The 15,082-nt window shown below is 37.3% G+C and overlaps 1 protein-coding gene across 3 annotated transcripts; it reads right to left on the bottom strand.

Moving 5' to 3' along the window:
* Window positions 1-1,749: 1,749 nt before the first annotated feature.
* On the bottom strand, window positions 1,750-12,519 carry LOC129778715 (prisilkin-39-like). Of its 3 annotated transcripts, none has more exons than XM_055785791.1 (5): window positions 12,112-12,519; window positions 11,941-12,030; window positions 2,975-4,207; window positions 2,758-2,906; window positions 1,750-2,456 (listed from the first exon to the last, which is right to left on the bottom strand). In XM_055785791.1, the coding sequence occupies exons 2-5, from the start codon at window positions 12,018-12,020 to the stop codon at window positions 2,392-2,394; spliced, it is 1,527 nt and encodes a 508-aa protein (XP_055641766.1). In that variant the 5' UTR covers window positions 12,021-12,030; window positions 12,112-12,519; the 3' UTR covers window positions 1,750-2,391. The 3 variants fall into 3 exon arrangements, with proteins under 3 accessions (XP_055641766.1, XP_055641767.1, XP_055641764.1); XM_055785792.1 differs by having other exon boundaries at window positions 12,304-12,519; XM_055785789.1 differs by having other exon boundaries at window positions 11,941-12,519.
* Window positions 12,520-15,082: the final 2,563 nt, after the last annotated feature.

The raw sequence follows: 15,082 nt of genomic DNA, 5'->3' as shown, positions 1-15,082 counted from the left end.
GAAGTATCTTTTTTGGTCGTATTTGCACGTTAATCTTATTCCATAACTGCGATTTCCGCGATGACCTTGACACTCAATTTAAAAAATGGGCCTTAAAATGGCTGTAATGTGAACCTTGAAAAACCACGAATGCTAGCAATTGATTGTCCTATATGATATGTTTTGAATGAAATTGCAGCAGAAGTAAAAGAAACAACAGTGTGGTGTCAAGGAATAAATCGTATAGCGATAAGAAACCGTTCTACCTGGTTGATAAAAACATTCAAGTTTGTCATGTATTTTCGAGAATTAAAATACCTAAAAGCACTTACTTATAAGTTTATACTTCTAAAATGTTATTTAATTCCAATAATTCAAATATTTTACAAAAAAATTCAGTCAAAAATTTTTTCATGTTTCAAATTGCCAAATTGCCAACAACCAAAATATTTTTTTCAGTAACGTACTTTCCGAATTAAACCCAGTCTAAGGTAACCAATGCCCAGAAAAGAAAAGTTCAATTAAGGGTTTTTCATCAAATATGATCTTCTATAACCTTCTGAAAGGTTCCGGGTCAGCTACCTTCCACCCTGTAAATCATAGAAGGTAGGGAAATTAACAAATGGTTAATCACATCTTATGCTTTTGTCCCTTTCTTGTAACTTTTTTGTTGAAAATATCTGATGCCTGGCACAATAACGTGCATCACACTTATTACTACGGAAGTTCTTTCCGGTGAAGCCTAATTAATGAACTGATTGTATTCTTTTCGTGGGGTTCACCGGTTTGTTCTATTCATCCCGTCGATGTCGTATGATCTTCTACTTTCGTTATTGAACAACTTACGAGAATTAGTGATATGCATTTGGGAACCGTATTCAAGTTTATCTAATGAGCCCATTCGTTAGCAGTTATCTATTGTTTTGAATTATATTCAATTAGAGGTGCCAAGCTAGCAAGCTTCAAAAACATATAACCATTTATATTCATCAATTGTTGTACCCTCTGAATTATATCTGCCCATTTGAAATAGATGTCATTTTTTTTCGAACGCTATACAATGCGTTGCCATTTATCTGGTGTTTTGTTTGTAAAAACGGTTGATGTCTTCTTCTTCTTCTTCTTTTTGGCTTTAAGAGGGTTTAAACTTTTTAGTTCATTCGCCTCTAAAACGTTGATGTGATTTTTCCAATTGGCATCTTTCAAAAACGATTTGCTCTCACGTTATTAAATCTTATCCGTTATGAGTTGTTTATCTTCTCGTCATGATTTATACACTATTCATATCGTTAAAAAAAATAGAATTTTCCATAATCACAAATAATTTTGTATTGATCCAAAACTCATCCATTATTTCGCGAAAATCGTCATTCGAAAGAAAAATAAATTTTTTAACTTTCCCATCCTTTGAAAGTTCAAAAAAGAAATATTCAGTAGCATATGCGGTCATCATTTTAATCGCGAACCAATCAGTCTGACTCTTAAATATTTCAGGAGATTTTTTTTAAATATTACATTTTTCTTAATTGTGAAAGGTGTGGTGCTGAAATCTTCTGTTTCTATTTGATCAAGAATGACCCGTACCTGATTCCTATTGCATTTGAGCTATGATGGTGGTTATAGCACTTGTTTCATGATTTTTGCAACGTTCGAAAGAGAATGGTAAAATCGATAAAAAATGAAAACTAATAAATCGAGTAATGAACATAAAACATGGTTTTTGGTTGTGGGATTTTCTTTTTCTTTTCTTGATTGCAGACTATGTTATCATACACATTTAATGTTGTTCTTTATTGATAGATTAATGTTTTGAGAGCATGATATATGATTAGTGTAGTTCAACTCTACGATGAATACCTACGAAATAAATGTTTTTTGTTCCATTTTTTTTATTACTTTATATTTATATCTCTCAATTTCATTTTGCATCAGACAGTTGATTAAAACTAGATTCAAATAGTGCCGAAGTTAGCAGAATTCCGTTATCACGTAAAATTGGAAAAAAAAGTATGCCACTTTACAACGACAACTACTACTCCAATATGCAGTTATAGTTAAATATTACTACTTGTTTGTCTGCTTCATCATGTGCTGAAAATCATCACCTTTTTTCATCTTTATCTCGCTTGTTTATCAGAACAGTGGGTGTTGTAGTTTTGGTTTCGGTTCGTTCATTATTTCGCATTTCTAATGCTGCCCAGCCGCTGTAGGTTTCTGGCGCCTTGCAGTGCAAGATCTCCGTATCATGCATAATACGTTTGGGTTTGCTGTTGGGCTCATTCCCGATACTATTCGCTAGATAGTATGAATAGTGTTTTGGATTTACTTTTCTGCTTTAAAGTACTCGCTGTATCTCTTTCTGTTTTACACACACGCACACACTTTCTTACTTTTTCTCTCTCTGTTTGTCTCTTAGTAATAACCACCATGAGCGTACTGATCGGTCTTTGCGTAGCCTTGTGAATAGGCTTGCGCGTCTATAAAATATTTGAAATAGGAATACGTTATATTGGGGTGCTGTTTGATCATTTTTCAACTTAGAGCTTATGAATTTACGAAATAAATAAATAAGATTGAAACAAAAAAAACTTGGCAACGGGAGCTCTGATAATCTCTCTCTATCTCTTTTTTTAGATTTCGCTAACAATATCGTTATTATTTGGAAACTTGTATTGCTTTTGATAGTGTTTTTCCCAGGGGGACTTAAATCAATGGCGAAATAAAAAAAAGAACAACCAAGACATGATATATATGAGAAGCGAATTTAGTAGTACTCACCGTATCCAGCGTAACTTCCGGATCGATCGTCATACTGTTGGTTAGAATAACTTTCTGCGGGTACTGTGCTGTAATCTGTTGTGGTACCGTACGATTGGCTGTAGTCTTGGGAGTAGCCAGTTTGATAGCGAGTGTCGTACGTTCCGGTGCTGAAGAGCGAAATAGAGGGTTGGGTTAGACGAAAATTGCGCAGCTGAGGCTATTGCTTCATATCTACCTGTAATCGTAATGACTCGTATCGTATTCGGACCCAGTGGCGTAACCTGTGGATGGAATCGTTGTAGCACCGTATGAACTTTGGCCGTAGCCATTTGCTGCATAACCGCCCTGTGCCGTCCCAGCAGTTCCATAACCGGTAGCACCGGCGGTTCCGTGTGTTCCATATTGTTCCACGCTTGCCGGGGGATGACTGTGTTCTGCATAACCTCCATGACCGGCTATCGTGGGTGGGGCACTGTATGACGAAACAGGTGCCGATGCACCATGATGTGGAGGCATACTTTTCGGTGGAAGGGCTCGGCTGGGTGGTCCAGAATCATAGCGACCTCTTTTGGGTCCTGGAGGAATGCCACCAGGCATTCCACCTCGCTTTATTGGCGTTACCGTTGTCGTGTTCGATGGTTGTCGAGTGTCGAATTGCTGCCGAGGAGGTGGTCCTTGATTATAGCCGCCACCACCTTGATAACCACCCATCTGATTGTACGACGGAGGTGGTCCACTATTATACCCACTATTATATCCACTATTATAGCTTGGTTGACCTCCATATCCTCCCGGTCCTCCACCGTATCCGCCGCGGCCCCGACCTCCCATCCCACCGCGATACGGTTTGGGTCCATCGTAACCTCCACCATACCCACCACCGTATCCGCCACGTCCTCGTCCCATACCACGGGGCATGTACCCTCCTCGCCCTCCACGGGGTCCCATTCCACGCGAGGATGAGTGGTATGAACCACCAGTCGACTGGATGGACGAATCCTGTGATTCCCTATGGTGGGACAGACTGCTAGAGTCTGCCGTCTTGATCGGCTGAGGAGGCGTAACTCGGCCCGTCTCGGAGCTGGGAACCTGTGAAGCTACAGGAGCACCTGATTTAACAGCCGTCGAAGATGCCGCGGCATTGGACGTGGAAGTGGGTGTGCTGCCACTCGTGGTCGGCACGGGCTTTGCCGAGGTGGTGTCCGCCGTTTTCAATTCGCCGCCATTTTCGGATGTTGAGGACGGAGGCGGACCGGAACCGTTCGAAACTGAAGATTGATAACTGTTGCGCATGCCACCACCCATTGGAGGGCGTCCACCGTAGGGACCTCCACGTGACATCATGGGTCCTCCCCGGATGGGACCACCCATTCCCCGGGGTGGGCCACCACGCATCATACCGCGGCCACGCATCATTGGCGGGCCACCCATCATGCGGCCCATACTGGGACCTCCGCGACCACGGCCTCTGTTGGAAGCAAATAATTAGGGATTATTGGTTAATGATTAATCTTCTTGGAATCGAGACGAGTCTAGAGACTAATACCGGCTCCTATCCTACATCTTCAAAAACGAAAATCGGCGGACCGGTAGATCAAGCTATGCGCCAAACCATTTCCAAGCGATTTCATACGTTGGGAATGTTTCAAAAGCAAGGAGCGACGCACAGTACGAACAGAGACACGAAAAAAGTGATTCTACATCATAACAACGCTCTGCCTTACGTTGGGAAACCCGTCTAACCTATCCGACTCCTCAATTTCCCCAGATGTTTTTTCTCCTCCATTATAGTGACTTTCGGAATAATGCCGGGAGTGAGAATTGAACGCGTGACCTTAACCCTCCTGTACTCGCGTGCAAAATCATAAAGGTGGGACCATAATGGCGCGCTATGCGTCGCGTTGCGACAATTGTGCTTTGACACTTCATTTTAAAAATGTGTGTTTCCTTTTAGTCGAACACAATAATGCGTTGCGTCATTAGCATCGTTGTGCTAAACGCTAACATTTGTTCTAAACTGCAGTGACATGGTGTCGACGTCTGGTGGCATCTTCAAATTAGGGCCATAATTTGGGTCCCAAACTCGTTAGTGTAATCTCTATCAGATTAGAAGACACGAAGCCGGTTTAAAATTCAAAAATTTTAATGAAAATTTTCACATCATGTTATTTGATTACTTGAAACACGTGTTTCTGACTTTCATTCAACCATGTGGTCAAACAATTCCAACATTGTTGCTGAATTTTTTCATCATAATATAGAGATGTCATCATAAAGATTTTTCATATGAGACTTTTTCACCACCTGCAAACAAAATTGTTTTTCATTTAAACAAAATACTAGTTTGATATGGAAAAGCTAATTTTCATTCATAATTTTAATTTTGAAAACGTGTTCATTCCGACTGCAAATCAGCTATTTTTCACGCTCTAAACTAGTAAACGAAGCTCAATGCCGCCAGCGCGGATATGTAAATGTGCTGTTTTCCAAAACATTCCGTGGACACAAGATTTTCACGATTCATACGAATTTTATTTTGTTTTTGTTTACATGACAAGTGGTGACGCGAATGCTAGATTGTGACTGCAAATCAACAGACTAACAACTGATGAGAAGCAACGCACAACGCGACATTCTGTTTCCACCTTAACTGGTATACTCGCGCACGGTGTCACAGACCGAAAGTTTAGTTTCTCTGTGATATTGTGATATTTCTATTGTGTATTTTTTAGGCTTCATTGGTATTTATTAGAAGATGAAAAAACTTCAGAAAATATGATTTCTCCGTCTGCATTCAGTTTAAATAGTCATCTAATTCAACCTCCTCAAAACAGATTTTTTTTATACTCCCACACAAGTAACGATTTTTTTCCTTTTATTAATTAAAAGTATGCAACTGAATATAATTTATGGAAATACACTGCGTTTCACAACTATAGATCCCCTCATTTTTTCTGAATTTCCAGAGATATGTAAGAAATCGGTTGAATTGAAGTTTATAGTGTGGGACATAATAAATAGCCTCATTTATAAGACTGATCATTCGAACTTTATTGTTGTGTCCAGGCGCGAAACATTCAAAAACTGAAAAAAATGTGTTTCATATCTATAAAACCAAATGAAAAAACTCTCACTGCTTCACAAAATTAACGTCAATTTCTAATTCGTAAGTTTCTAATTCGTAGGTCATCCTTTGTTCTCAATCAGTTCAAATAACCCATTCGGGTGGTTTCGAACAAGCTGCACCATGTTGTAATGTGTATCTCGTTCTACGCAGAGGATACTGCTCGATTAAGCTCTCCGAATCTCTCATACTGCTTGTAAGCTGCATCTACTATTCGTACGATCACTCCTTATAAGGGGTTTGAACTGGATTTCCGGAATTTTCGATTTTCAGAAAACATAAATTTTTACATCTGCGACAATAGTAAATGAAGTCCGAATGAGCTAATATTTTGCATAGGGTATTTTCTAGTGCAAATCGATATTTAGCAGGAAGTCCTGTACGAAAAATACTATAATTTCCTTGACTCCCCCCTTGGGTGTTTTTTCGATTTTCAAAAAATAGAAACTTTGACGGCTTTGCGACATTAGTGAACGAAGTCCGATTGAGCTGATATTTTACATAGGGTAGTTTTCCGTGAGTCTTTCTCATGATGTTTTCCTTCGTACTGTTGATTAAAGCATGATTCATTTAGAATCCGGAATTACAAAACCAGCTGTATTTCGGGATTGATTGAAGGTACAAAACTTGTTCTAGCATCACAATACAGATAATTTATTGTTCTATCAGAAAAAAAAATATTGGAATTTTTTTTCCTCTACACTTTGGAAATGTGTACGTTATATCGAAGTTTCCCTGTATGAGGCAAATGAAGCGTTACATTTTAGAAATAAATAAAAAATATAAAATAGTGTATCAAGTTTTCTACAAGGAATCTGGGACAGTTTTTTTTCCTGATAATGATTTTATATCATAATATTGAGATTTTTGTAAGTTGTACTTAGAGTTGTCTTCAGAGATGGTAATCTGAGAGGTGGTACACTTACTTCACTACAAATCAAATCTAAATTATTATGACCGGCGACCGGCGGTTGAAGTATTTCGCTTTTATATAGCTTTTATATATTCAAGGTAATTCGGTGTTCTGCTGAAAATTCATTATTTCATCATCATCATTATTCATCATAGTTTACCACTGGTTAATTTTGAGTACTGTTATAAAATTAATACTGTTATGAGGTGATAATAATTAATATTTAATATATAATAAAATTGTTGGGGGTTTTTCGGACGACTCTTTGCAGCACGCGGGAATTGTTGGTGAGCGAGCTCAAAGCTATAATATAATATATTCACATAATGAATTCAGATATGCTTTACAATAATTCATCTCGACTTACATTTGGTCTCCTTGTTTTGTATACAGCGAAGCTTACTACAGGATGACTTAAATTGATTTCAATATTAATTACTAATAACACTCGGATGGAACTCTACCTTTTTGTGGCTAGCAAAGATGTGTATGAGGAAAACATATGGGATTGTTATGACAACTGTATTTCGACGGTTATCAGACGAACTGTCATGGAGCGATGCTGATGCTACTATAATGCGCAGGGTCATATGAAGTGAACAGTGGCGTGGTTTGCCCCCTCAACAAAAATCATAACACATTAATAACATAATAACATAATAACATTTCTGACATGTCTGTAATCACACCTTATTCACTTGTGAAAGATTTTTTTTGTTTATTGCTTTATGAATTATCTTAAGTTGATGAGTTTTTTTTTGTAATATCCGGTCACTATCCGGTACCCGGCCGGGTAGCTAATATTGCCCGGATAGCTTTTCATCTCTAGTTCTAACTTTCCTGTACTCGCGTTCAAAATCATAACTCGTATATTCGCGCACGCTGTCACAGACTGTAATTTTGCCATGATAAAATTCTAGGCCTGATGGTATTTGATTTAAGTATTTTTTCTTCAACTTCATTCAGTTTCAATAGTCATTTAATTCAGCCTTTTCAGAACAGAATTAGTGATTCCCGGTCTGTGAGATCGTATGCTCGAGTACAGGATGGTTAATTCAAGGAAAAAAATTGGTCATGCTAATAAAAACTCAATAATAAATTATTCTATGAAATAAAAATAATTATCGGTTACTAAATCATTGATAAATAATACTTTTTTTGTGTTAAATCTCATCAATCGATATAGTTGATTTTTTAAAGAAATTTAACCGAGAGGTATAAAAACTATCTGTCAGAAATGTTGACCCCTATTATGAAAATTGAATCGAACGGTCAATTGCATATTTTGAAACGAAATTTGGGATTTTTCTCCCGAAGCAAAATATTAGAAATACAACAAGTAAACCAAACAGCTCGATGAATTATACCGACAGCTTTCACCCGACTGCAAAATAGAGCATAGTTCTATTATTCATAATTCAATATTCAATTTTAGAAATTTTTAATTTCTCGTTCATCAATGTTGTTCCATTTATGACTATATTTCATGAAAGAAATCTACATAATTAAATCACATTCACATAGTTTTAAAATAAAAATAACAATACTTCATTAAAACTCGCACTCGCAGTCTTCAAAATCGAAGTTGTCTTCAAAAAATTTAGTTTATATTGATTTTCGAAACCTAATGCCGGATGTTTCCAGAATTTTCAACTGGTCATTCAACAAATGATATACCTAAATAACTAACAATCTGAGAAAAAATATTTAAACGAAAACTTTAAAGAAGAAATATCTAGTTTTACATCTTAATCCATTGGGTTTGGATAGTGTCACCATCCTAGACCTAGGAGTACCTACGCGGGCGAACGGTAGACCGAGGACTACCGTTTGGCCATCCCTGATATACGGGAACAAATCTGCATATACGATACGTCTTTCTGAAATCCTTCCAATCGAAGCTTCGAGCAGCTGCTTTGAAATTTCCTACAGTTTACATACAGTTTTCCTACAGTTTCCTATTCTAGCATAAATTGCGATCTGACGTCAGCTTCATCAAGGGTACATTTTTTCCGCAATAGCAGTTCAGCAGTGACCAGAACTGGTTCGAGAGCATCAACCAATTTCACGAGTAATATTTCAAAGCGGCATAAAGGCAAATATTATTTATGGCGTAAAAAAAATACCGAAATTACAGGTTATTGGTTGTAAAATTACCGGTAATTTGGTAATGGAAAATGACCCGGTATTACCGGTAAAATCGGTAACGGTAAAACCGATTAACAATCCCCAGTACAGAATATAGCTGTGAAACATACGTGGATTCAAATAACATTTTGGAAGTGGAAAACATAAAATATAGTGGTTTTGAAGGTGTTCTTAATTGAAATAGTTGAAATATTACATTTTTTCCTCAAAAAAGGCATTTGAAGAAAAAGAAAATATTTTTTTTTTCTAAAATTGTATATGGTTGGTGTTAGGCCAGACTGGACCATGTGACATTTTCATGATATCGAGAAATACGAACATGAAGTATAGTGCTCTGCAACTATCGAAGCCACAATTTTTTCGTTCGATTTTGTTCCCAGAAATGTTAGCTACTCTCAGGCAATACTTTAACGTATAATAATTGTAAAAAACTTCAAGTATCATGCCAAAGATGGCAGTTATTTGGCTTCCTATTCGTACATGGTCCACTCTAACTGAAACAATAAAGCACTTTTCAAGACTCACTGGCTCACTATGAATGCACAATTTCGAAATATTTTTCAATCAATTAACAGTTGTGAGCAGAGATGCCAACCTTCCTGATTTTTCAGGCTTTCCCAGACTTTTTAGCATGTTACCTGATATCCTGACAAACACTCAGATGGTAACAAAAGAAGAAGGAGATAATCGCTTGGTGCCAGGTCCGGACTATATGGTGAATGCATTAAAACATTTCAGTCAGACTCCCGAAATCATTGGCGAGTCACTATAGACATGCATTGTTCTCATATGTTGAATAAAAATTCATTCCAAAACATGGACGATGAATTCAGTGAAAATTTGAATAATAATTTATCTGCAATTGAAGAATTATGTAGAACAAAATAAAGAGAATACAAGTTCCGTTATATTTTCGCAGCAAATAACATCCAAATGCAACAAATCGATGTATAGAACTTTTTATATTATATATATTTAAGCTGCGTGGAAGATGGCGAAAGATTGTGAAACAAAACTGTGTATATAAAATTGAATAATTAAATATCATGCTTTTGTTTTCCCAAAAATAGACATTAGCTTTCCGGACAACCCAACATGAGCTATCCTGATTTCTTCTGATTATTTTTTTCATTTTTCCTGGTCTTTGAAAATTATAATTGGCAACCCTGGTTGTGAGTCAAACTGTGCCATACTGTTATGAGCGATAGAGCGAGAAGGATGTGAGATTGGAACTGCGTAAACATTTGGTTGCGTTTAGCATGATAGTCTGCCTTCTATTACATGCATAAATATGATTGCACGGCTTACATGTTAAAGCATATACTCCCAATTTTCATTATTCTTAGGCAGTATTCCTCAATAGAATCGTCAAATTCGGATACATTGTCATCGTTAGAGTCTAAACTTCATAGCATATTTTGCGATGATTCACACTGAATACCAGCATTTTTCACTGTTCAGTCAGAGTGGACCTAGTGATCCCCGATTTTTGAAATTAATCGTTCATCAGCTAATCGAATAATTTTCAGCAGTTCGTTATTCGATACGATTAATCGCCCCAAATAATCGATTAATCGATTAATCGTCACACTGAGAGAAATAATTAGTTAGACTAATATTTCTCATTTGCTAGAGAGCCATGTAAAATCAAAAAAGTGTCATTCCGCCTGGAACGCGTAAACGAAGTTCAATTCGCGTTGACGGCGTTGAGCTGCTTTTACGGGTTTAGGGGAGCGTCAAAGATAATGATTGAATTGCAGGATAAAACTGTAGCGGCCGTACGTTTTTTTGTTCTCTGGGTTTAAATCGATTAATCGACGTTAATTATTCGTTCGCTTCGATTATTGGTTGCGCAGTATTCGTTCGATTAATAATCGATTTCTGTAGGAAGTATTCGATTAATCGATTAATCGAACGATTATCGGGGATCACTAAGTGGACCAAGTTCATTTTTAAATATATTCAGAATGTGCACATTTTACGCTAACGCATTCAAGCACATTTCTACCTATAAGCTTCAAGAAATTTTTTTGTTGGTTTGAATTCGGAGCTTGGAAATTGTTTAAGTTCCATATACAAATGATTGACACATGGTCCACTCTGTCTGGACATGATATACAGTGACTCAAATCCGTAATCGTACTCCAGCATGCAGATCTCTTTTCCTTTCATTTGAAAGTTGAAAACAAGCTTTCGGAACATTATATTTAGATAAAATTGTAGTGTCATATGAGAGTTAAAAGGTTTGCTATCTATTTTCAGAATAATGGTTTTTATTTCTTCAAAAATGGCGAATGTATGTGCTAATGTATGAAAATTGAGTCAAACTCATAATCGTACGCTGGTTGAAATCTCTACTCAATTTCAAAGGCGTTGGCCAATTTCCTAATTCCATCATTATTATGGTATCCCTTGTTCATTGCAACTTTCTTTAGCTGTCTTTAGCCTTATCTACGAGTTTTTTGTTGTATTCAAAAGGTATATTTATAATTTTTTTCATAAGATGGTTTTTAAAATCGTTATTTTTATAAAATTAATGGTTTCTAAATTTCCTACTTAAAAATTCTTAATCTAGTGGCATCAATAACTTGATTTTTTTAAATTCTGTGACTTGGTCCTCTCTTGGACCATATTATCGAGTCAGTATATAATCTAGTCTGTATATAATCGAGACGAGTAAGTCTTTTACATTTGGTACATTGGACCTTTTCAAAAGTGCGAAAAATCTTGTTCTAGATTTTTTTATCACTTGCACGTGTTACTCTGTCACGTAGAGCACGAATTTAACATGAAAAATTTAATTTTCTTACATTATTTCATAATTTATAACTTTGTATTTTATTCTAAATATATTCCACATACTGATCCATTATCATTCTTACTTAACAAATTAAACAAGAAGTTCAATGCCATCAACACAAATTGTCTACCAAACCACCATTTTCCGAAAAATGCAAACATTCAACACACATACACACACACTCAAAGCCTTCACCGGTAAAAAAAACAAACTCACCGTCCACGATCGCCAAAGCCACCGCGAGGAGGTCCTCCGCGTCCTCGATATCCACCTCTTGGGGGCCCAGACATATCCATTTTATATTTCCTGTAATTTAATCCGTTTCCAACGGCAACACACCAATTAACTACGGCGAGCTAAGGGGGGATATCACGAATGCACACGCACCAACACTAATCAACCACCGCAAACCAAACACGCACACTTATTGCACGTCACAAGTGAAATTTGCTAGAATGGGAAGGCAATGAAAGTGTGCCCTCTTGCGTAGCGCCAACCCGGCAACTCTTGACCCAAGCGCTGGCACACGCACAACCGGAGCAAATGATCACTTTTTCCCACAATTGTAAATCCACACGCCTCGATTGAAACTCCTTAATCCGCTAGCACAAACAGTACTGTTAAACCCTTTAAACACAATTCTGCTTTACGCGTCGTCTGATGGATGTTTTATAACGCACAAAAACCGATTCGCTCGGTAGAATTTCTCACTTCTGTACAATTTCTTCGGCGGAGTGCAAAATGGCGAGTTTTTCCAATGAATGAAACCCAGCGGCGAGGATGACGTGACACAGTAGTGCGATAAGTTTCGTTAGGTAGGAACCAGGGCTGGGCGCTATCCGCAGTGAAGATTGGTACAGAAGATGGGAAAACAATAATAACGAGACGAGCCAGAGACTGCAATTTATATTTTTCAATTCGCGTTGCATTGATCATTGAACTTCGTACTCTGAATTTGGGAAGCGGCAATGACAATAATAGGTTTTCAAGTGAATTGAAATTTATTTTTTTCTGCGATTAGTGAAAAATATTATACGAAAATGGTGTGGGTTTTATATTAAATGATAAGTTTTAATGGGAATAAAGAAGGAATTAGAGAAATAGATTAAGTTAGAGTCAGAACTACGTGTTTCTAGTATTTCAATAACACCAAGTTAAATTTTTAATTCAAATTTTAGCAAATTCGTGTGTCGCCACTAGACGTCAACACTGGTTTTGAAAAATCATGAATTATTTGAGCGATCGGAACAAGAGCCTAGTGATATCGAATCGGAAATAACGTACTATCGATACCAAATGCAGGAAACATCCATTCGCGTTGAGCTTCGTGTTCCATTTTATGAAGCAAAAATTATACTTGGTTTTCAGATGAAGTGCACACTTTTTTTGAATAAAAATTATTCCGTACTCTACATAAAAGAGTAACACGTTTTTCTCTATGAGGTCGCATAAATAAATGTTTGTTTACGGAGACTATGAATATAAAGATTGATTCGTTTCCTGTAGATGTTTCAAGCTTTCTGAAGAAGTCGATTTTTGAAAAGAACCCCATCAGTTTAGTTTCCCGAGTCCCATCGTAACTAATCTCGAAGGCTCTATCCTTCATTTATAACTTTCGGGCGTCCTTGATGATTTTTAGTGTTACCATAAGGCAAATCGGTATAATAAGGATATAATTCTAATACGTGCATTTTCGGTTCTGCTTGACATATATGTTTATTAGTACGGTAGAAAATGACTATAGGTTGGGAGCATTTACCAACAAATTCTTTATATTTACTAATTATTTCTCTATGTGTAGGTGATTTCCTAGCTTTGGCGGGTATCCGCGTTGACGACATTGAGCTTCGTATTACGAAATGGGGGAGTAGGCATGACAACATGGGTTTGCAGAAGAAATTAACACACTTTTAAAATTAAAATTAGGAATGAAAATTATTTTTTTTTTTTAGTACTCCATGTAAATTAAAATCACTTGTGCTTGCAAGTAGTATCAAAAGTAGCAAAAAATATCATACAAAAATTGTGTCTAAAGATAATTTTATATTATAATGTTTTGGAGAGAATATCTGAAAAATCATAGAAAATAGTTTAAATTAGGGTCAGAACGGCAAGAAAAAAATTTCATAATAAATTTTAGCAATTTAAAACTGTCTCAGGATCGACTAATTTGATAGAGAATAGTTGGCCTCACACAAACTAATGTCGTATCCAGTTGTCGATACCATTCCGCCGTCAACGCGAATATTGTTTAACAGAAGATGTCAGAGGGCTTCCTGTTACCTACCCTCTAGCTTATCGATGAAAATGTTTACACAGAATACAGAATGATCAGGATGGTAATTGTTTTTCCTTCTGAGCTAGCCTTTTCTGTCTGAACGATTTTTCACCTTCTTTGAGAGAGCACCTTCTGGTTTCGGAGGTACCAGATTTCGATACTGTCGGTACTGTGGACTCGTGTTCAAAAAATACAAATTACACTGTTTCAACGTTATATTATATTTTGAATGTATTCTCTTCGGATGATTTTCTCAGACTGACAAACGGTTTTATAATGGAGGGGAACCTCACAGTCAGGGGTGTGTACATTTCAGGGTTGACTCTACTTGCACATTCGAGGGGTTGTCAAAAGTTTTGTTTTTCTTTCTCTTCTACGCTTACAGCTCGGCCATCCTGCACAAAACCTTTTAAACAAATCAATATTATGCTTCATCTTCTTCTAGATACTCTATGTCTTCATATTCAATGTCGGAGTCTGATGCTTTGCCTTCTGCTTTTTGGTAGAGTCGCATATTTAATGGGTCGAAAATTCCTTCAAAGCCATTCTTTGTGTGGACACCGACTGGACAACATCGTTGCTGGACGGGCTGGACGGCGGGGGATCGAGTGCCTTTCTCAAGGCAAGAGGGCGGAGGTGGTAGCGCTGGAGTAGAATAGAGTAGAGTTTTCAAAGGGCCTTTCTCAAGGCTAGAGACGGATGAACTGCAAAAGTTTAAAGTCTCTATAATACAATACCTTCCTTCCTTCCTTCCTTCAAAGCGACATTCTTTGTGTGGACACCGACTGGACAACATCGTTGCTGGACGAGCTGGAAGGCGAGGGATCGAGTGCCTTTCTCAAGGCAAGAGGGCGGAGGTGGTAGCGCTGGAGTAGAGTAGAGTAGAGTTTTCAAAGGGCCTTTCTCAAGGCTAGAGACGAATGAACTGCAAAAGTTTAAAGTCTCTATAATACAATACCTTCCTTCCTTCCTTCAAAGCGAATGTTGGATACTTGATAGTTATCTAAATCCCCTACTACATAACGATTCCTATCGAGTACTTTTTTAACTTCATACGGCCCTCGGAATTTCGGTTTGAGT

The sequence above is a fragment of the Toxorhynchites rutilus genome, chromosome 3, assembly GCF_029784135.1.
Source record: "Toxorhynchites rutilus septentrionalis strain SRP chromosome 3, ASM2978413v1, whole genome shotgun sequence".
Taxonomy (NCBI): domain Eukaryota; kingdom Metazoa; phylum Arthropoda; class Insecta; order Diptera; family Culicidae; genus Toxorhynchites; species Toxorhynchites rutilus.
The sequence above is the reverse complement of the archived record's forward strand: the minus strand, read 5'-3'. Positions and strand labels throughout refer to the sequence as shown.

Bases quoted from the DNA above. Each gene is read 5' to 3' on its own strand.
- LOC129778715 (XM_055785789.1), bottom strand. From the start codon at position 12,020: ATGGATATGTCTGGGCCCCCAAGAGGTGGATATCGAGGACGCGGAGGA. The intron at 4,208-11,940 runs GTGAGTTTGTTT...TGCTTCCAACAG, and splicing joins GGCTTTGGCGATCGTGGACG to AGGCCGTGGTCGCGGAGGTC. The intron at 2,457-2,757 runs GTGAGTACTACT...AATATTTTATAG, and splicing joins CGGAAGTTACGCTGGATACG to ACGCGCAAGCCTATTCACAA.